The 21874-nt window shown below is 49.0% G+C and overlaps 1 protein-coding gene across 3 annotated transcripts in view; it reads left to right on the plus strand.

Moving 5' to 3' along the window:
• Positions 1-21874, plus strand: part of RPTOR (regulatory associated protein of MTOR complex 1) — a 120910-nt gene that overhangs the window by 74080 nt on the left and 24956 nt on the right. For all 3 annotated transcript variants that reach the window (XM_021414621.1, XM_021414622.1, XM_021414623.1), the window contains 10 exons: positions 891-965; positions 1567-1632; positions 2269-2460; positions 3704-3844; positions 5927-6044; positions 7404-7544; positions 7992-8150; positions 14855-14973; positions 19571-19674; positions 20802-20985. In XM_021414621.1, the coding sequence (XP_021270296.1) occupies positions 891-965; positions 1567-1632; positions 2269-2460; positions 3704-3844; positions 5927-6044; positions 7404-7544; positions 7992-8150; positions 14855-14973; positions 19571-19674; positions 20802-20985 (1299 nt within the window). The remainder of the gene's footprint in view (positions 1-890; positions 966-1566; positions 1633-2268; positions 2461-3703; positions 3845-5926; positions 6045-7403; positions 7545-7991; positions 8151-14854; positions 14974-19570; positions 19675-20801; positions 20986-21874) is intronic.

The following is a 21874-nucleotide window of genomic DNA, read 5'->3' on the forward strand; positions in this document are numbered from 1 at the left end:
ATGGAACATAGGGAACGAATAATTCCTTCTCCATCCCCCTGCAGATTTACTGGTAATCGCCCGCTGATGTGGGTCACTGTATGAAAACACGTGCTAGGTCTGTTCAGTGCTGCAGTCCGAGTTGTCCTGCCTGCGCGGGGCAGTGCTTTAATGTTCCCATAGACGGTCTCACATCCTGAGTGGGAAAACTGGCTATAGACAAGATGTTGGTGCCCTCAAACGGTGCCTTCTGTAGTCATGGAGAGGTGGGCGCGAGGAGCTCACCCAGCAGGGCCCGTAGCTCTGAGCCCTGTAGGTGTGACCAGAGCCAGCCTGGCTAAAGGGGACCCTGGGGCTCCCGCAGCACCTGTGTGCTCACTGAGCGCTGAGAGCGATGGCTCCCGAGGGCAGGGCCTGGCTTTGCTGCCTTTCCTGGGGGCTGCTACTGATTTGAGCTGGGCCTTACACCACTTACCTACACAACATCTCACTGCGCAGCTAGAAGTGAGCAGCAGTGATCAGGAGACCTCATCTGTGGTAAGCTCATTGCCTTGGCACCAGCATCCTCTAATCAGATTCCTCCTAGGTTTTGCTTTTGATGGCTCCCAAATAATGGTGAAGGTGCAGGGCGGGATGGAGGTGCTGGGTGTGCTTTTCTCCCCAGTAAGCGGGCACCTCTTTGGTTGCTGTGCCTGTCACTCCCGGGGCCGTCGTGTCTGCTCCTTGCCCCCTCTCTGTGCACCCATTTGGCCGTGGCCCTGATGGAGGGCTCGCTCTTTCCTTCGTTTCTCAAATGCAAACTAGATTGGAGAAAAATGATTAAGGCACGGAACATGCACGCACCGTTGGAGGAAGGAATATTTTTGCTACTGTACTCATTGCTTTTTCTCCTTCTCTCTGTCTTGTTTCAGTCATGTCAAGCTGACCTTGTGAAGGACAACGGTCACAAGTATTTCCTTTCCGTTTTGGCAGACCCTTATATGCCAGTAAGAACAAGTCATCTTTACTCAGGCTCTTCCAGCGCTTGCTCGACTTGTCGGGGTTTGTACGCTGCTTTCTGACACGGCAGTGCTAATGAGAGCTGCTCCCACCTCCAGCTCTGGGACCCGCTGCAGCCACTGCCAGGGGAGCTAGTGCTGCTGCCAGGCTGCGTGATGCAGGCAGCCGCCAAACGGGGAGCCACAAACTTGCCTGAAGATATTTAAGCACGAATTACTCAGAAGGATAGGAGCTGTGGGCTTCCGGGGGCTGGGTGCAGAGGCAGGCTAATTTCACTGTAACTTTCGTAATTCTCTCCGCAAAAGTTTTTTTTTTTTGTGGTTTCCTATAGTGAGTATTTGTATGCCTCCTCCAGAACAATACCCAGGGGTTGGTTGGGAGGATCGTATTGGCAGCCTGATGATATAAGATTATGAAGTGTCTGAGGAGTGTGACGGGATGACAGGAAAATCCTGGCTTTCTCTTCCCTCTTGCTCTTTTAACATGATAGAAGCCATACTCAGAAGAAGCACGTGTTTCAGAAAACGTGGAATGTTGTTGTTCTCTGACCTGTTTTGTAGATAACCATTAGTTGTATGTTGTTTTAAGGCTGAACACAGGACAATGACTGCTTTTATTCTGGCTGTAATTGTTAACAACTACAACACAGGACAGGTGAGTCCCAGCATCCTCTTTCCTTTCGTTGTCGCTCCTCTCTTCATCATGCCTTTACTGTGATGAACATGTCTTGGCTTGCATTAGTGCACAACCCTGAACTGGAGAGCTGACACAGAAGATAACTTCACGTTAGGGTTTTTTTGGTGGAGTAAAAGAAGAATTGACCTGGGGGTGTGACAAACACACATCCGGATGTGGCAGCTGGGAGCAGGGGTTAAGGACACAAGTCACTCAGCAGCCGCCCTCCAGGCAGCGCACTGACGTGCTGGTCGAGAAATAGTGCCTAGTTCCTGGCGAGTGAGAATTTGATGGCTGTGATGCAGTTCTTGGGAAGGATATATGGAAGGAGCCATAAACCTTAGGGCTCTGACAGGTGCAAAGGAGTGTTTCCAGCGAGGAGAAAAACAAGCTTTATGAGTTACGGGAAGTATTTGTAATGCTGAACTATTTAAGTAGCTACTACGGCATGTAGTTGACCTTGCCCTTGTGCTGCTTCCAAATGGTATTTTGCAACAAAATCAGTATACAACCAAAGGATAATTATTTTCTCTTGGTTTCTGGTCTCTTTCTCCTTTTCTGATGATGAGGCGGGAAGCTGTCAACCAAAACAAATTGCATTGATTTGTGTTGTAGGAAGCCTGCCTTCAAGGAAACCTGATTGCTATTTGCCTGGAACAGTTAAACGATCCGCATCCTCTCCTGCGTCAGTGGGTGGCCATTTGTTTAGGGCGTATTTGGCAGAACTTTGACTCAGCCAGGTGGTGCGGTGTGAGAGACAGTGCTCATGAAAAGCTCTACAGTCTCCTCTCTGATCCAATCCCAGAGGTAAGAATCCAACTGTTTAAATAAACACCAGTCCAACTGTCAGAATTGCGAAAGCGGGCTCCAGAAATACTTACAAAACCAGTGCCTTCAAGAGCTTTATGATTGTGTCTGGTTCAGAGAAACGTCTTATTGCTCTTCCTTCAAGATGGTTCAAATCTCGCAAGCCCTGTGAGAGAAGCAACTGAAGAAACGTAGGGGCTGTTCATACAGCCCAAGACTCAGAATCTTGGAACTCTGGCACGAGGAGACAGAGGCCTTTTAAAAAATGTGGTCCCAAAACTCACTCAGTGTTTCAAAAAACCCTCTCATCTTTTTATCTGAGTACGGAAACTGCTCTCCTCCTGGTATGTGTGAAAGTACATCTTTAATTGAATGTGTTTTACTCTCATGACCAAATCTCCAAGAGAGCAGAGATTCTTGTGCAGAGCGTGGCTGTGATTGACAGCGCCTGTCAGACCCTGGTGGGATTACTTGGTGTGTGGGAGAAGTAAGCCTGGAGATAAACACCACTGCTGACTTGCAGTGATTAAAGATTAGCTTCCCTTTTACATCCAGTCTTTCTCTCCTGCATCCTCTACCTCCTTTCTCTTGCCTGATCTTTCCCACGTTCTCTAATCCGTATTTGTGCAGTGGTCGGGTTGACCTGTCTTTATGGCACATCTGCACCTCTGTTTGAGAAGCCAGGGGGATCGTTTCTGCTCTGTGAAGCACGCCCTGCAGTTGATTATACTGTATCCCCATCGTTTTCACTCTCTGCCAAGGCAGGCTGTAAGATTACCAAGCCATCTGATCCCTCTGTTCTTTAGTGATCTGGCAAAATTTACCCCGATTTCAGCTGCTGTCTTTTTCCCAACTTCTGTTACCTTTTTGCATGCCTTTATCTGAAGGCTGGAGTTCAGTGCTCTTGTTAAAGAGATTCACATGCCAACCGTAACTCCCTGTATGCCTTATTCCTATTAATTAATATTCTAGGCAGTGTCAACTGGAAAAATCACCCATGGGAAGGTCACTGAGTATTCTGGGAAATTAAATGTACTCCTTCATCTGTGAATACTTATAACTCAGCGCTTTGATGAACCTGGTTTGGTTCTTAGTCTCTGTGGGCTTCCGTTCCGCCCTCACTATTTACTTGACACAGTAGCCCAGGTTTCCAGAGACACCATTTGTGGGGATAAAAACTCCCAATGGCAAACTTCAGGCTGGGGCGAAGAGGAAAATCACGAGGAACGTTTGCCTCTCCCAGGTTCGCTGTGCTGCCGTCTTTGCACTGGGAACATTCGTGGGCAACTCGGCTGAACGGACCGACCACTCCACCACCATCGACCACAACGTGGCCATGATGCTGGCCCAGCTCATCAACGACGGGAGCCCCATGGTTCGGAAGGTACGGACGGGGCAGCTCTGCAGGAGTCGGGTGGAGCTGTGCTGCCGAGCTCCGTGCTGCGCTGAACCGGAGTGCGGTGTTTAATAGACTTCTCACTGATCTGTGCTTTTGTTGGTGTTGTTTTTAATTTAAAGAGAATGCGGTGATGGAGGTAAGGAAGGAGAGCGGTTCCAGGGAAGCCTTTTTCAGGTGGCCAGGCAACTTGTCTGTTAATGCACTTCTGCTGATTCCTGTTTTGACCGAAAAATTTTACATTACTCGATCTCAGCGAAATAGTAATCTGCTGCTGGAAACATGGAGTGTGCAACTGTCCTAGGGGAGGGAGAGGAGAGGGAAGTAAGAGAACTGTGAAAGAACATGAGAGCTCATAAACAGATCTTGTTGCTTTGGGAAACCATAAGGAAGGATGACAGATTGATTCAGAGTCATTCTTCAGGTTCTGGAGTATTATTTTCAGATACACCATTGTACAACAATAGCACATGAAATAGTTTTTGATGTTTTAGATTGTTCTTGATGGGATGCACTTAGGTGTCCTAACGCTTGTGTCTGCTTAACCGGAACATCAATACCCTGACAAGTTGTCACCAGCATTGTGAGGATTAATTTTTGCTGTCTTGTTCCAGCGTTTATCAGTTTAATTCAAGAGAGAACTGCGTGTCCCACTGTATGCTCTTTGAGATTCATAAATCTCTATTTTGGAGATTCGTCCTCTGAGCAGAGAACAGCGAGAAATGCCGGATCTCCACCTCTCCTTTTTGCTATTTCTGCATGCCCAGCAAATGCTGCCTATCCGTGGGTCTGAACTTCACCATCTCCGCCCTCCCCACCTCTGTAATTCAGGGTATTTAAGCTGCACCTCCAGGAATGAATTGGCTGTGATTTGGCTGGACCGTCCTTCGTGGGCGCGCGGCGTGGTCCTCACGCTGCCTGCTGACGTGGAGGGCAGGGCAGGGGAGAGCTGAGCCACGTCCCCAAGGGCCGCACGTCAAATTCTGTTTCCTTCAGCTCAGAGCAAATGTAGGACAGGCTGTGGGGTGAGAGCTTGGCTCCCTGTGCGTGTGGCATGGGGACGGGGTCGTGCTGTGCCACTGCAGGCTGAAGGCGCCGATCCCAGCTCGCTGCTGCTCTCGTGCATGGGAGCTGGGCATTAATTCAGTACTTTCTGGGACACCACATCAGTTTGACAATATCAGGCAGAATCAAAGAGCAGTGGCAGACTGTTCAGGTATAAAAGACTTGTGAAGAATTAATTTTGAAACTGAGCGCTTCGGCTTTTTTCAGACCATCCCTGTGAAGCAAAGGGAAAATCAGTGCTTCTCCCAGCCAGCCATAAAAAGTGTCCTCATCTCCACTTGGTGACAGATGGGTGTTAATTTTGTCAGAGGGTTGGTTTCACAGAGACCCGAGTCTCCATAATTTAAGAATAAAAAATAAAAATAGAAAGTCCTTGCAGAATAGAAGGCCATGCCCAGTCCCGTTAACTCAGAATAGAGGTAACTTGCTCAATTGCCATCATCTTTGTCATTGGTTCATCTCACGCCTTTGGAAGTTTGAGCAGAGTATTTTTTTTCTTTCCACTGCATTGGGGAAAGTGTACATAGGGCAGCAGACCTGCAGCCTCTTGCCTGCTGCAGCAGTGTTTGACTGGAGAAGTGCCCTTGGCTCAGCCGTGGCGAGCAGTCTGGGGGCTGAAGCACACCGTGTGCTCCCCCATTGAGGCACCTTCCAGGCAAAGAAGCTGTGTGTTTCTGTGCCTCTCTTCATGAACTTGTGTGGGTCCTGGGAGAAAGAAAGGTGCTCCGTCGTGCTGGTGCTTGGCCTCTTGGAGAAGTTCTGATTTATTTTCTTGATGTGGTGGCAGAGGATGTGGGTATGTGGAAGCAGATCTGCAGAAAGCCAGAGCAGCTGGTGGGACAACTTGCCTATTGCTAATGAGTGTTCCCACATTTTTATTTTTTGTTACTAGTCTGGATGGTCCGCTCATATCAGTATTAATGGGCATATGGTTCTGCCTTTTCCTTTTGTTCATTGTTTCTATACAACGGTGAAATACCTCTTTTTTTCCTACTGTTTCTATAGGAGCTGGTGGTGGCTTTAAGTCACCTGGTGGTTCAGTATGAGAGCAATTTCTGCACTGTCGCCTTGCAGTTCATGGAAGAAGAGAAGAATTACCCTCTCCCTTCCCCAGCTGCCACAGGTTTGTGTTCTCTGTCCTTATGGCCAGCAGCACTGGAGGATGTTATTTGAGGGCTTTGCTTGAGGCAATGAAATTCTTGCTGGTGGGGATGTGTTGAACAACAGCATTGCTACGAAGCTGAGGGACACGGCGGGTAGTGCTGTCGTACGTTTGCCCTGGAGGAAGGCATCCTCAGCGGAGTCTTCATCTAATTGATAGCTGTAGCTCACTTGTGGAGCCAAATTCAAAGGGATTCCCTTCAGATCAAAACTGAAGTATATTGGTCCAATGGCACACGGGCTTACCAGACTTCTTATCTGTAATTATATCTGAAACTTCCATTTCATGGTCACCTAACGAGGCTGATAGGAAACCTCACAACAGAACAATGAGCTAGATGTACTCCTTTCTGCTGTAAAGCACCAGTGGAGAGCTTTGTGCCTATGGTCCCATCCTTTTTTTGTGTGTATTCCTTTGCGCGGGGAATGAAAAGCCCGAGGAAAGTTGTTGCTGACCTCTTATTTTCCGTAGATATTAAGTACATTTGAAATAATCAAAGATAATGGGACTGTTGCAATAGAAGCCTGGAGGCAAGAGCATGTGTTGTCTCTGCAACAAGCCGTTTAATCTCCGCATTGTCTGAATAAATTAATCGTATTGGAAAATAAGATCCACATTTGTCTTTGCTGCGGGAAATAAGCATTATGCAAGTGCTTTTCTTTATCCAAAAGGGTTCTAAAGTAGTCTACGAGTAGGATGCACTGGAAGCATTGCCCCAGCACCATAGTGCAGCCACCTCTGTGCTGGAATAAAATGGCTATTCTGAAGTTGTGACGTACGTGTATTCAGGAATAAAAATGGAAAAAAACTGGGAAATTGCAGTTATCCAGGTCATGGGTAAAACACAAGTTGAAACTAGGCCTGAATTTTGGTCGGGAAACTCTGAATTTTCGTAAGCCTTTATAACAGAAAAAAGAATCCAGAGCTTTAATGAGCAGAAGCAGACGGAAGCCTGCAAATGCCATCTCCTAAATGGCGTCTGCTGTAGCAGCGTGTCCTAGCACAGTGTCTGGGCAGTGGCCCAGCATCAACCTGGAGAGAAGAGTCATCCTGTCTCTCTGGGTAGTCTGCAGGCACTGGTAAGGCTCAGCTCACCTGATTTTGTTGGATGGAACAAAATCACAGCCTGAACAACGGCAAAACGTGCTCCGTGCTGGTTGTGTTCAGGGAGGATCCTGTGTCATAGCTCGTTCTGTTTTAGCTTAATGGGCAGTGAGTGAATTCTGTTTGTAATGTTTTAGCCCTGTCTTTGCTGGGAACCTTCCAGCAGGCTGCGATTTCTTTGCTCACATCTATAATTGCTAAATTTTGCATCCACAGAGGGTGGGAGTTTGACACCAGTGCGAGATGGCCCATGCACACCTCGGCTGCGGTCTGTCAGCTCTTATGGAAACATCCGAGCAGTTACCACAGCCAGGAACCTGAACAAGTCCTTGCAGAACCTCAGTCTGAATGAAGAATGTAAGAGATTACAAAATTCTGTCATTTTTCTGTACCGCTTCTTTTTTCGCCCCTCCTTGCAAGCTGCCATATGCGAACCAATGTGCACTGTGAGACTAACTTCTGTGCCCACATTGTCCAGCTGCCAGCTCCAAGGGGTTAGATGAGGAGCCCTCTCCTAATTAATGTCAATTTACTGGTCATTAATATCGATTTATTTGAAGTGTTTGTGGACCAAGATGGTGTCTTTCAACTTCCTGACGTACATAGATTTTTCACTGTCAGAATCATTTATGACTCTTTGATGCTCACTCTTTGTTTAAACGTTCAGTTTTTAAAAGGGCACTTTGTGGATTTGCCTACACCTTCACTGAGCGTTGTAGGATTTGGAAAAGCGCTGTTGTGCCTGGGAGAACAATTTTCACCCAGAGTCCCTGTTCTAGCGTCTGCCCTCCTTCCTTTTGGCAGCTGGAAGCTCTGTTGCGTTTTCTCCTGGGAATCTCAGCACCAGCAGCAGCGCCAGCAGCACCTTGGGCAGCCCTGAGAACGAAGAGTACATCCTGTCGTTTGAGACCATTGACAAGATGAGACGAGTCAGCTCCTACTCTTCTCTGAATTCACTCATAGGTGAGTCAAGACTCTCCCCCTTCCTTTGGTGTCACCTTTCTTTGCATGTTTGCACTAGCTTTTGTGGAAAATTTGGATCTTAGCTCCTGCTGGATCTCTAGCAAGAGATCCCATAGCAGCAGAAATGCCGTTTTTGTGTCTGGTTAGGCTGTGTGCAGAGCAGAGTCCCTCCTGCTCTGAGGCTGCTGGCTTCAGCTGTGTGCCTCACTGTGGCAGACAGCAATCCTCCGAGGAATTTGAGCACAAAAATGTAGCACATACAGGGATTTTATGTCCACCACGGTTTAGTTGCCTAGATAATCAAAACAAGGACTCCCCATCCCATGGATGTAGCAGCTGGGCTGTCTGGCAGTAACAACTTCCCCCGATTCTTTTTCATGTAGGTTGTATTTCTGTACAGCACAGCCATTTTGTTGTGTTACTCATACAAGAAAGCCTTACCTAGCTAATTTTCCTCGCGCATTTATATGCACATTGTTAAAATAGGACATAAAAAAGAAGAAATCCTAGGCTGAGCCTCAAAAGCAGAGACCGATAGTTTCACATAACTTGTTTTTGTGCAAAAATTTCTATAACTGATCCTGCTGCCTCCAGTCCCCTCTCCATTATCTCCTCTTGAACGAGCAGCTCCAACAGCAGGAACTGCTCCGAACTTTCTAACACTCCTCAGCAGTCCTTTTTGTCCTGGGCATCTGACTTCCTGGGTAGCATACAGATTTCTGCAGAGTGAAGTGCTATGGCACATAAAGAGGGAAGGTTTTTGTTTGCATTTGTGCAGTGCATGGCTGATTTGCATGCAATGGCTGATTTGCATTTATTTTATGGAATTCAGCTGGTATTTTAATGTTGGACTACTTTCACTCAGTTGTTTTCTCTAATAACGCTCCCAGTCCCCGTGCTGCAATGGCATTGCTTTAAACTAGGTGTGGGCTGTGGCTTGCCAGTCTGAACCATTTGGGGATAACACAGCCAGTGTGTGGAAGGGGTTAACTTCTGGAAGAGCCTCCATCCAGGGAGCTCAGGAGGTAGCACGTAGCAGAGAAACGCTGGGGGAAATCAATATATCGTCTTCATGAGCTATCCATGTGCCACAATTCTCCAGCCTTCAAAAAATCAGTGCAAGAACAGCAGTGTAACTCTGGAGTCCCCCTTGATGCTAGGCTTGCCTCGGCTGAAGAAGCGCTTTGCTCTACCCTGCATTTGCTGGGAAAAGTGGTGGGGGTTTGACTCTCCTGTAATGAAAGAGTCTGGGATTGTGATTTGTGAGACCTTAAGCCCCTGTGGCAGTTCAGAGTCGTGTGTTCTTCAGAAACTTGATTGTTGATCTGGTTGTAGGTAGTGCAACTGGATCTTCTGAAGCATGGCAGAAATGTTAGGAAATTTCCCTTTCCCTTAAGCTAGAGAAGTTGGTTTTCCTCAGTTCCTCTGGTGTCTGCAAAGCGATGTCTGCTTGTGCAAGTCTCACAAGAGCTTCCAGCACATTTGGAAAAAAAAAAAATCTGGAGATCAGCTGGAGGAGCAGGAGGGAAACCTAAAGAAACAAGAGCAGTTCTCTGAAGCCTGTCTCATTCCTGTTTAATCAGAAGAGCTCATAGCCAGCTGGAAAAGAGAGAGCTTATAGAAGTGTTTAAAATTCATAACTCACAGAGAATCCCATTACCTTCAGCGTTTGCTTCCCGAAAGCTAGGCTTTTTTCATTTCTACTGAAGAAGCACCATCTTTCAGCCTGTTCTCTCCTGGTCCCCAAGGAAGGAGTTTTCAAAACCCCATCAGCTCCATCCACCCTCAGTGCTGCTGTGCAGCCAGACTGGGCTTGGATTAACACTGCTGTGGGTATTTGTCAGTTTCCAGTAGCAGCTGCAGCTAGCCTGTAGCATTCCAAAAGTGCCCATCTGCCTTGGGGTGAAGGTCTTTCTGTAAGTTCTAGCAGGCAGTAGAATCCTGCTGTAGCTCAGAGGAGTCACTGGGATGATGGACCTGCCCTGACTCAAGGAGTGTTTTGCTCTGCTCTGTATCCTCTGGCAGAACTAACAGTGATTTGGTTCTGCAGTAATGACTGTGCTTGGGACAGAGAGAGCAGTAAAAGGGATGCTTTGGACACGTGGGTAGAGTCAAACCAAAGCAGAAATCCAGTCTAGTAGTAAAAAGAGAAATCATCAACTGCAGTTTTATTCTGCATTCTGTACTCCACGTTCCCAGCATTGATTCGCTGATGCTCGGGGCTTTCTTCCCCTCTTGTGATTTTAGGAATGTGGTTCTGGGAGGATTTTCCTGGATCAGTCTATCCACTTCACTGACACTGTGGCATCATACAATGTAATTCCTCCCATAAACCTGAGGAAAACCTCTGTGCGCCCTCTCCTGCCATTTTGCAAACAGCTTCCTAGCAAAATACCAGCAAAACGTGACCAGAAAAGGCAGCAGGTACCTTTGGTCTGGGCGTGCTGTTTTCTGGCAGACCAGTCCTTGCCCGGGCAGCCCTGGGTTACCAGCAGGTTGATGTCTGGCCCACGTGTGGCTGAGCTGGCAGCAGCCAGGTTGGGTTGGTTAGCACACAAACATCAGTTTGGGTGGGAAGCTGAGCCTCGCTTCTTCTTCCATAAGACAAGTCATTAATCTTTGCGTTCTGGATTTTTTTTAAGTTTTGTTTAGTTTTAAGATGGGAAAAGAAAAGGTATTGAGATGAGGGTTTTGCATACCTTGAAGGTGATTATTCATGCCTAAATAGCATGATTAAAGTCTTTGTCCTACGGAGAGCATCGCTGGAAGGATTATATTAAGGAATGATCAAAGGAAGAGGAGGAAACCTTGGAGCAGAGAATGCAGGGGAGCAGTTCTCTCTTTCAGAGGGAGAGCTGGGGGCAGGAAGCTCTTTGCTGTGTCACAGGAGCCACTCTGAAGAGCTGCCTTGAATTAACACCCGCAGCGGGAGCTGGCTGCACTGAGGATGACGAAGGCGAGGGGTGTAGGTGGGCAGCAAGCCGCAGGAGAGGAGGCTGCTGGGACAGGTAGAGCCTCCTCACTCGCTAGGCACTGTATTTAAATTCACTACCACGAGAAATATTTGGTTAACCGGTGCTATTTATAAGTCGGACCTCGCAGACTGGCGTAGTACAGGGATCTGAGCGGGCTTTGGAAATGGAGGCTTGTTGCAGAGGTCGCCCACCAGCTCGTGCTGTTTGCCCTGCGCTATGGAAGCAGGATACTGGAACCAAGGCCTGGCCAGTGTTTTACTGCACAGCCGAGTGAGGCAGCAGCTGCCCTGCATGGCATTGCTGAGGCAGTGAGGAACCGGGACGGGAGGGAAATCCCAGTGCGCGGCGGTGGGCAGCGGAGCAGCACGGTGGGCTTTGTGGCTGTGCTTCCATGACGTGCCAGCATTCGCCCTGGCCTCACATGCTGTCTCTGGGCACAGGCGGGGAGCGGTGGCGGGGCGGCTTGCAGGCTGTCAGCGCTGCGCACAAAAAAATCAATTTGCCGTCCCTCCGGGGAGCGAGCTGCTGCTCGCGGTTGTCGAGGTAGAGTACAGAAAGCCATCCGAATTTCTGATGTTTCCTCCATCAGAGGAGCTCCCGCAGGACCTTCAGTGTCATTCTAGGAAGAGGAGAGGCACATGGGATGCCGCCTTACGAAGCATTGGGATCAGCGTTGATGGGAACCAGATAGCTGGGCCCTCAGGTGCTGCTCGGTGTGAAATATTCCAGCTCTACGCTTTCACCGCACACCAATCCCAAATGTGCTTTTCCCTGCAGGCAGAACATGCAGGAGCAGGGCTGCCTCCGGTCCGAGGCCCACGGCAGCGTGGGTTCAGCCATTGGTCAGCTCCTGCTGCTGTGCTGGGTGAGCGCTGCATCTTCCAGAGATGGGGGCTTACAGTCACTGCAGTGATTTTTAAACGGGGTTAGACAGAGACACCATCACAGCCTGGCAAAACAAAAGGGGTAAATAGAAGCATTAGTACAACACGGTCCTGCGCTTCGTGTGCTCGGTGACCTCTGCCAGGTCCCTTCCTTGGGGCAGTGGCCTGATGCCGGCTGTCGCGCTGAGCTGGGAGCTACGCACATGCAAACACAATCACAAGGCGTCAGTGAAGGAAGGCAATTTATTTTTGACATTCCTAGCTGAGAGAAATCATTTTGTGAATCTATACTTGCGAGGTCCGTTTAACTGGCTTCGAATCAGTCTGACTAATTACGGAGCTGTCTGCTTAAATTAACACCCCCGTCCCCCTTGCTCGGCCCTTTGTTCGCATCTCGTGGATATTTCCCTCGTTTCAGTGCGGTACATGAAATCAAGCTGCTGCTCCTGCTGCCGCCTCTGCTGCCTCCCATTATCCCAGTGAGTCCACGCTCTGGTTCCTGCAGGAGCTGTGTCGGATGTGTCACTGGGCTGAATCAGTGCACAGAGCAGCATTCACGGGAGGGGGGGGGCAGAAAGCAGCAGTCCTCCAGCCCCGGTGCTGAGCCTTTGTAGAAATTCCCTCTGTTCTTTTCAAAGGCTGCGGAGTGAATGAGGAATTGCGCTGGCGCAGTTCTGTTTCAAATTTGTTTTTCATGACGCTTAGATGTATAAAAAATGTTATTGTTTTTTTTTTTTTTTTTCCCCTTCATGACTGCGTCATGAGTGAGGTGGTTATCAGAGAAACTGGAAAAGCTGACGAGCACCTCCTCGCTCTTCCTTTCTCCCCCCTTTCCTTTTACTGCCTTTCAAGGGCTCTAAAAGGAACCACACCATTCAGATCCCCACGGCTCCTTGCGTAGCTCCTGGCACAGCACATGCAGGGGCAGGACGCTGAGCTCGGCTCGCGTGGCACCGCCTGGCTCCGGGGCCGGGGCTGCTGTCCTCCCGTAGCCCATAGCTCTGCGTGCCTCCAGCTTTGCTTTTCCTGGTAACAGCAGCTTCCAGAGTGAATGTGCCGGTTGCAGAAGTGAGACCCAAATGGTCAGAAGCGCAGCGGGGCTGGCAGCGTTACATCGCCGCCCTTTCTGCTTGGGAAGCCCGTGCCTCTTCTTGAACAGGGACTTCATTGTGTGTTGCCATTTCCAAACGCAGCTAAAGAAATTCTGAAAGACGATGACTTTTGCCAGCTGTGACCACAGCCAAAAGCTGAGGTGGGGTCTGCACTGTTCCGAGTCAGTTCTGCTGAGCCCACGCACGCTGTCCTTGCGTGTTCCTTGGTTCCATGTCCTCAGCCAGCGTAAAGCACATACGACAGATCAGTGCCCTTTGACTGTGCTGTGTTTTGACCGTGGTTTTTGCTTTCTGGGTTCATCGGCCTGTGCCCTGCTTGCATGGGAAGGTTAGGCTCGGCTGTAGGACTCTGTTGTGTTGGTCACCCACGGCAAATGGGCAGCGCTGCCTGAGTGGTGCCGTCATAAGCACTCACCCACGAGACTGCTACGTGAAACTCTAAGTAGAGAAACCCTTCAGATGTCAGCTGGGTAAGAGACCCTTTGTTCTGCAGGTCAGGCGGAGGGATGGAGTGAGATTATCGCCTTTGCGTTTTGCAGAACGTTCGTCACGTGCTGGGGAGTTTTTCTGGCAGAGGAGGATTCGATTGTCTGGTGCAGACAGCCATATGGCAGCGCAGCGCGCGTGCTGCTGTAGGTTAGAACCGCACGCCGCTTGCATTCCTCAGCTAGAGTTCAGAACCGAACCACCCGTGTCTATTTTCTGTTGGCTTGAGCATCGGGTTCAGCTGTGCAAGGTGCCTGCTGACCAAGGAACCCTGTCTTCACAACTTAACGCTTTATATTTAGATGCCTGCAGAAACACGGAAGGAAATGCACTAACAGCTTGATCTGTCATTTACCACTGATTGTGACTCATCTGAAATCCCTATTTTTGTTCCTTTTTTTTTTTTTTTTTTTTTTGTTAGTGCGGCCGCTTTAATATTGTCCAAATGGCTCAATTCCCAGAAGACAGCGTTGTACCTGTTACACTTGGTGAGGGTTAGGAGAAAGAATAACATGTTGAAGATCCACCTAAAAGCAGCAAAATGGACTGTTCACCGGATTGTGTCAGTTGTTACAAAAGCTTATTAATTTGGTTTGTACTTTGAATCCATCAGTCCCTTCTGCTGAAATAGCAAACCGCAGATATTCTCGTTAAACAGCAAATTGGCAATTGAGGAATTGACACAAATGCCAGTAGGAGAGGCTGAGTGAGGCTCGCTGCTTCACAAAGGTGCAGTTCTTATCTAAAATTGAACGTTTGGTAAACTCGGAGAATGCGTACAGCCCTGAGCAGTCGAGCTGAGTATTAATCCTTAAAGCAGCTATAAAAGTAACCATCAAAATATAAGCCAGAAACTGCGTTCTCACCGCATTTGGTGTTTTAGCTCAGGAACTCCGGAGGCTCTGGCTGGTGTTCATTTGGCTTTGTCAGTTTCCATGCTTCAGGGGCACAGCAGAGGAGCAGTTTGACTGAGGCTTGTTCAAGTAGCCTTTCTTTTGCTTTCTGCCACTCTCATTTTACCAACTCTCGCAGAGTTCACAAAGAAAGACCAAAAAAAAAAAGAGGCAGAATGCCCACGCAAGGTGTTAGTGAGCTCTTCTCTTGATGTTTTCTTCGATGTCATTGTGATGTGCAGAGTTCTAATGAATTTTCTCACCTAAGATGAAAGAGTTTGAGTTGATGGATTGTCATGTGCTCTGGGGATTTGTGTTTTTTTTTTTTGTTGTTGTTGTTTTTTATTATTTTAGGTGTGAGTTTCAACAGTGTTTATACCCAAATTTGGAGAGTACTCCTTCACCTAGCTGCTGACCCCTATCCCGACGTCTCCGACTTGGCAATGAAAGTTCTCAATAGCATTGCCTACAAGGTATGCCCTTCTGCGTGCGTGTGTGTCCGTGAGGTTGTTCTGTGTTAATTTTCTTCATGCTTAGGCACAGGGTGGGTAGGCTGAGCTGCGCGGGTCCGTTGGAGGGCTCCGGTAAGTGACCCTAGTTCAGTCTGAATCTGTTTCTGAAGCAGCTTGTAGTGTTTCAAGATGATAAGCACTCGTGTGAACTCTTGCTCAGGTAGAATAAATAAATGGGGGTGGGCCTGGGATTGTAAATTAGGTACAGATCTTAGACAGTAGGTCTCGTTTACAAGTGTACTTATCTGATCAGTCCCTGGGAGAAACCTTCGATATCCTTCATTAAATTATCCGTTTGCAAACTGATTTAGATTATGCAAGTGGGACTGGCCTGCAGACTGAAGCCACAACGGCTCTCCAATCCAGGTGAACTAGTACATGTGAGTCAGCATGCAGACACCCCTGCCACTACTCACCTCCCAGCCAGGCCTACCCGCCTAACCACCATCCTCATCACATCTCATCCTCCAAGGATGACAAGATGTCCCTGGAGGCTGCCATCACTGCTGTTTGGAATTGCCAGCTTGGGGAGCTGGAGCAGCACCCTCACCTCCGTCCGAGGCGAAGCACCCGGCCACCCCAGAACATCTTCTCACCGACTGCCTTCCCCCCGCCCAGCGGCGGTGTCAGAGAGCTCTGCCCGCAGCCCTTTCCCCGCGCTTGGATTCCACCTCTGTAGTTGCTGTAGCATCCAGACCATGAGCCATTCCAATGCGAGATGGCGTCTCTTACTGATGGTTTCTAATGAACAATCCTAAATCTTCGGATGAGGCTTCTAAGCTGAAGTTCTGCAGTAAGAGATGCCAGCATTGTGCACTCCCATTGTAACGCCTTAGAGATTTCTTGCTTTTCAATCTGATTTTCTCTCGAGAAAACAGTTACTTATTTAAATTCCTGCTTTTGTTTTAAGTATACTTGCCAGCGAGTTGGGAACGTCTGTGTTTGGGGATAGAGAATGGTTTTGACAGTGGGGGCGATGAGGTCAGTCCTCCCCTGGTGATTCTGTTGTACAACAAATTACTGTCAGGCACGAGGCTCCAAATGAAGGTGAATAGGAAAAGTTAAAAGATTTCCATCTCTTCTCGAGCTGCACAAAGCTGTTTCGGCGCTGAGTGTTGGAAGGCTCTTTGCAAAATGAAACGTTAGTCCGGCTATGGGATTTTAAAGGGCTATAAAAAGAAATGGATCTGCTTTTTCTGACTTAACTATTTTTTCAGGACCGACTCCTTTGCGAGTGGAAAGAGGCGTATAAATATTAATAAAGGTGCCGTTGTGCCCTGCAGATGTCTTCACCAGCTCTGCTGTGGTTCTGCTTAGCCAGCAGGAATGTTGATCCCTGCGCTGTGATATGTGCAGGAATGCTGTGGCTGTTTGATCAATTGGGCGCTGATTCTGAGAAGTCTGGTCCTAAATTCTCTGCTCAGGAAGGAGCCCAAAAGCTCCAGTGGAGGGATATGGCACATCTCATGCCCTGCCTCTCAGACAGCTGCTCTCTAAGGCAATGACTCTTCAGGTGGTTTTGCAAAATAATGAAAGCATTCCCGTTGATGAAGATTTTTATCTGGGGACGCTTCAGTGAAGGAAGCTGATTTGTTCCTCTTCTTGGCTGTATTTGTTCTTCTGTTAGCCACAAGACGCATAAGGGCAGCGCTTCAACGCGCAGTGTGTGCAGCGGTTTGGGCAGATGCGTTTATGGTGGCCGTGCACTTTGTGATACTTGCTGCTGCCAGTCCCACCTGCCTTAGGTAGCTTCTCAAATGCTTTCCTCCTGTGAAATCTTGTTATCAGCCCTGCGAGATGGAAGATGAGGCTTCAGAGCGTAGCTTGTGATCATGGACAGAGCTCCCACTGAGAGCAGTGCTGCCAGGATTTGCAGCCCCGACTCCATCTTCCTCTGCTGGTGTGAGCTCGGATCGGTTGTAGTTGCTGGCTGCTGCATCAAGCAAATTGTTAACAATTGCCCCTTTGTTGGCTGTACACTGCAACCTTTCCTTGGTGCTAATGGAGCTTGGGCTGCATGGAGCTGGGAGCAGCCTGGGTCTGCTGCCCCTCCTAAGTAAAGCTCGTGCAGGCGGTGCGTTCCCGTTTTGTTGCTTGAACAGGAACAAAATTTGATTTCCTTGATTAAAAAAAGCCCTGTTTCACGCTAAGTAAAGCACTTGGATGTTTAAGGGTTTAATCCTTTGCTTCTGGTTGATACAGAATTCAAGGAGAAAGGCTTTAATTTGGAACCCGGACATCTGAAAGTTTCCCCTGTTAACATATCTGAGCAGAACGCTGCAATGTGTGTGGCACTGCCTGTTCCTGCTGTTTTTTAGCTGAAGGACCTGAACAAACTAGCCACGGGCTTCCATTTGTGGATGGCATTGGTTCCCCACATCTTCGTTCTTGGTGAACTGAGTATTTAGCCGCAGAACGTTGCCAGGCTCTGTGCAATGAGTCCTCGTGATTTTCGAATGTGTGTGGTGCCAGGTAGGTGTCAGGCACGGGAATCATCACCCTGAGGGGTGTGCAGGCAGAGCAGAGCGGTGTGAGCAGGAAGCACTGCAGCACCACGACGCCGGGGCAGCGCTGCACGGGATGGGATCGTGCAGGAGTGCAGGTTGTGTCTGCCTCTGTAGAAGAGTTATTTTTGTTTTCCACTGAGACAAGTTCTATTCGGTGTAACAGAGCCACGAATACAGCTCTTTATCTACAGGAGAACTCCGGTGGTCTTTAAATAGGGCGATGTCTTTCTGAGCAGCTGGTGAGTAGGTTGCACAGACGTGCATGCTTCCTGGGTTGGAAATGTGCAGTTTTATTTCCTGGGCTGATTAGACGTTGCTGGTTCTCCCACAGATTGCTGCTGAGTTGTGATTTATATTCATGATGCAGATTGGAGTGGTACAATCTCATTCCCAGCCTGATCTTTTAAAAAAAAAATATCCCAAACATGCATTTTGTTTGTACCAAAGCAAGCAAACAAACAGAAAGGAGCCGGTAAGCAGTGTCGGCCTTTTAAGACTTTTTGACATCAACATTAATTAAGCAAAGTTTGCTTCCTCCCAGATTGCCTCACCCAGCTGTTTTTAATGGAAGCCTGGAGGCTGAATTGTCCCAGCAGCTATTCCTCCACCGACATCACTCTCGGTACAGGCTTTTCTGTACAGGAGCGGGCGATTCTGACAGCGTGCTCTTTTTTCCTTTCCTCTACTGGGTGTCAATTTGCAAAATTACAAATTACCATTTCCCCTCCTGAGAGAGGTGATGTGATGGGCAGAGGAGCAAATCCTCGGGAAAGGGGGAGCTGCAGCCTCCAGCAAAGCGCTGTCATGTCACTGAGCCGCAGCCTTGCGCAGCTCGCTGCTGGCAGAAAAGAAATTCTTCTTCTGTTTTCCCAGGAAGAAGGAAGGCTGCTGCCACGTTCCCCTTGGTGTGCCCCTTCAGCACACTGTCACTGGCTGGCCTCGTCCCTCTGCTGTGACATGAGGGGACCGGAGCTGTTCCAAGTGACAGAGATCTGACTGCAAGAATCTTACAACTGAGCCTTCTGTGACCAATTAGAACTAGCAGTGAATAATAATCTGTGACTAGTTGCTAAACTGTTTCTGCTTTCCTACCATTCTCTCTGTGATCTTCTGTCCCAGCTGCTCACTGAAGACCCCACTGCACAAGTGAGTGTGATGAGTGGCACTGGGGCCCCTCTCACCTCATACGGGAAGGAGGAAAGTAACCCCAAGTCAGCCAGCCTGTAGGAGGGGTGGGCCAGGCTCACCCGAGGCCATAGCATTGGGTGTGTGCCCCTGGAGCCAAGCAGGTGGTGGTCGGGGCTCGAGCCCTTGAGCACGTGGAGCTGGAGCTGTGTGCTCTGCTCGCTGCCATCCCCTCGCCTGCATCTGGGACCTTTCCTAGGAGGAAGGACAGACGTTTCTTTTGGGATTAGGTCCCTCTCAGCCCGCAGGAGGGCCTGGCTGTGTTCGGCAGAGCTGCGAGCAGCCCAGCTGTGCAGACCTGCTTCCTTCCCCTGCGAGCTGGTGTGGACTGGAGCGCAGCGAAGGAGCATCCTGCAGTGACTTCCACAGAAGCTCAGCTCCCATTAGGGGAGTTGCAAAGGCAGTGGGAGGGAGGTGTGTGCAGCTGCCAGATGTGCAAGGACAGTTGTGACCCGAACATGAGATGTGGATCAGGATGGGTGCCAGAGCCTTGGGCAGTGGCTGCGGTGCTGGGTGGGAGCTCTGTGCTGTCAGCTCACCCTGTGTTGCAAGTTCTGCTCTGGGTCCCGGGCTGTGACCGCTCTGGGGCAGAGGCTGATGTGTTGGTCAGTTACATCCCTGTAAGCAAAAGAAGGATGCCGTCTGGTAAGTGTTGTCAGACTCAAAGAGCAGCAAAATTGTCTTCCGTGTTGAAAACTGCACAGGGACTTTTCACATGCGTTTTTAAACACCCCCCCCCCACACACACACAGCGATAGAGAGCTTAACTTCATTTAACCCCAGGTGTGCAATTGTATCACATAACAAACCCCAGCAGCTGCTATTTTGCAGTCCTATTCAGTGCTCTGTTGTGTCTTTCCCTCTAGGCAACAGTCAACGCTCGCCCCCAGCGCATCCTGGACACGTCCTCGCTGACGCAGTCGGCGCCCGCCAGCCCCACCAACAAGGGCATGCACATCCACCAAGTGGGGTAAGTGGGCCCGGTGCCCCCCGCCTGCCCCCCGATGGGAGCCCACCGGGGTCTCATAGCTTCTTGGTTTAGTGCTGGTGAGAGGCTTAGGAGCACAAGCTCAAGGGACAGATGAGGAGTTTCTACACGTTGCTTCTTTTAGGACAAAAGGCACGCTGGTTATCTAAAGGTGAATTGAAAGGCAAAGTTGAATATTGCTGATTTTACTGAGGCACTCTGATCCGACCTGAAGCGTCCAGGTTTCCCATTGAAGTCTGATCTCTGTTTTCTCCAGTTCCAGCTAAAAATCTGATGGTCAGCAAGTGATGCCTAAAGTCAGTGAAACTAAGACGATGGTACGGGCAATGCTAGGGTTTGAAAACGTGATTCCTTCCCAAAGGATGCTGTCCAGGGGAAAACACCTGGCTTGAGATCTGGCAGCCTCACAATCCGTGTGCAGCAGTGAGATTCAAAGCTGGAAAGGAGGGCTCTGAACTGCTCAGTGATGCTTTTAATGTCTTCTGATGGCATTACGCAGCCATGCAGTAACGCGGATCTCAGTTTGCACGCACATTGAAATGCTGCCCTGTGGTCTGCCAGGACTCCAGGCACCACGTTGCTGGTCAGTGTGCCATGGTCACACACTGCTACCTCTGGGTGCACGACTGCTGAACCTACAGGTTCCCAGGACTTTGATTTTCTGATCCTGTATCTGGAGTTGGCTCAGTTGGGATTCACTGATGGGATTTGCACCTTTTTTGGATTGCGTGTTTGGATTGCTTTGCTTTTGAAGAGGAAGCACAGCAGTGAAGGATAAATCTTGTCAGAAACAAGCAAAGTTTAAAAAAAAAAAGAAAAAAAGTAACGTAATTCACACGCAGGAGTAAAGGCAGCAGAGCAGGTAATGGTAACGTAGCTGGTGTTAAGCCCCTGCCCTCGTGTTTGGGGGTTAGCTTTGTTTCTGCTGTGAGAGGGAGCACTGAACTGCTTGTAGAACCGGGCTGATTCTCAGAGGTGGAAAGCATGTCAGGACTGCAGCTTAGTGAGACGTGCCAGGTGTCAGGGGATACGTATCAGAGTGGTTCAGAAAATGAGGGCAAGTCACACGTCTGCTGCTATCTAAATCCTTTTACTCTTTTGATCTGTAGAGGATCACCTCCAACCACGAGCACAAGCAGCTCCAGCCTGACAAATGATGTGACAAAGCAGCCGGTCAGCCGGGACATCACGTCTGTGCGACCTGCCAACGTGGGCAACATGGGGGTTCAGTACACTCCGCACTCCCACCAGTTCCCCAGAACAAGGAAAATGTTTGACAAAGGGCCAGAACAGGTAAAGGCACTTTGCCTTCAGTTCTGATTCCCTGCTCCACTGGGCTTTGTTACACTTTCTGTTCGTTGCGTTTTATTTCTGCATATCCTTCATTTGCCTCTAGCTGCTGCTAAAGCCAGGTTAGCTTCTTTTAACCGGTAAAATAAAAATGGATTAATTTTTTTCTTCAGGATATGTTTTGTTTTATGGCTCTGATGGAGGACATTACTCACTTCTGCTGCCACCAAGAAGCATTTAATCTGAGTTGATTGTTGATTCTTTCGCAAACATTTGTCTGCCTGGGCGATAATGCACAGCTGCATCTCTGTCAGGTGCTTTTTCTCCCACCTCAGCAAAGCGTGGACAGAGGTGGACAAGGGGAGGATTCCTCCTCCTTCAACACGCAGGGAGATGTTTCTCTTGAGATACTGGGAGATGCCCTTACAGCAGCAGATTCACCTCCTTGACCACAGTCCTGACCCACTCTGTGCTTGGCAGCCCCTCTTCACTAAGCACAGAGGCAGATGTAAGCCCAGACTGGCGCTGGGAAGACCAGAGCTCAGTACAGGTCGCTCTGCTGGAAGACATCTGGGCAGCCAAGAGCTGTGATGTCTCCTCTTTTCAGCATCAAGCCAACGGGGGGGGTTGCATCCATGTGAGCATTCAGATGACAGTCATCGGGCACTGGGTGTTTTTCTATTTACAGAAGCACGAAGCACTAATGTGGTGCCAGGCAGAGGAATGCCGTAACGTGCACAAAGGATTCTGAATGTCACCTTCAGATGACTTCACATGAGTCATCTCAGACAAGTATGTCTGAGTCCGGGCACACTCAGGTGCACTTGTGGCCATCACTGGAATGTAGCACTTGGCTGTGGTCAGTGCCCCGGCCCCAGCCAGCTGACAGTAG

The sequence above is a fragment of the Numida meleagris genome, chromosome 17, assembly GCF_002078875.1.
Source record: "Numida meleagris isolate 19003 breed g44 Domestic line chromosome 17, NumMel1.0, whole genome shotgun sequence".
Classification (NCBI taxonomy): Eukaryota; Metazoa; Chordata; class Aves; order Galliformes; family Numididae; genus Numida; species Numida meleagris.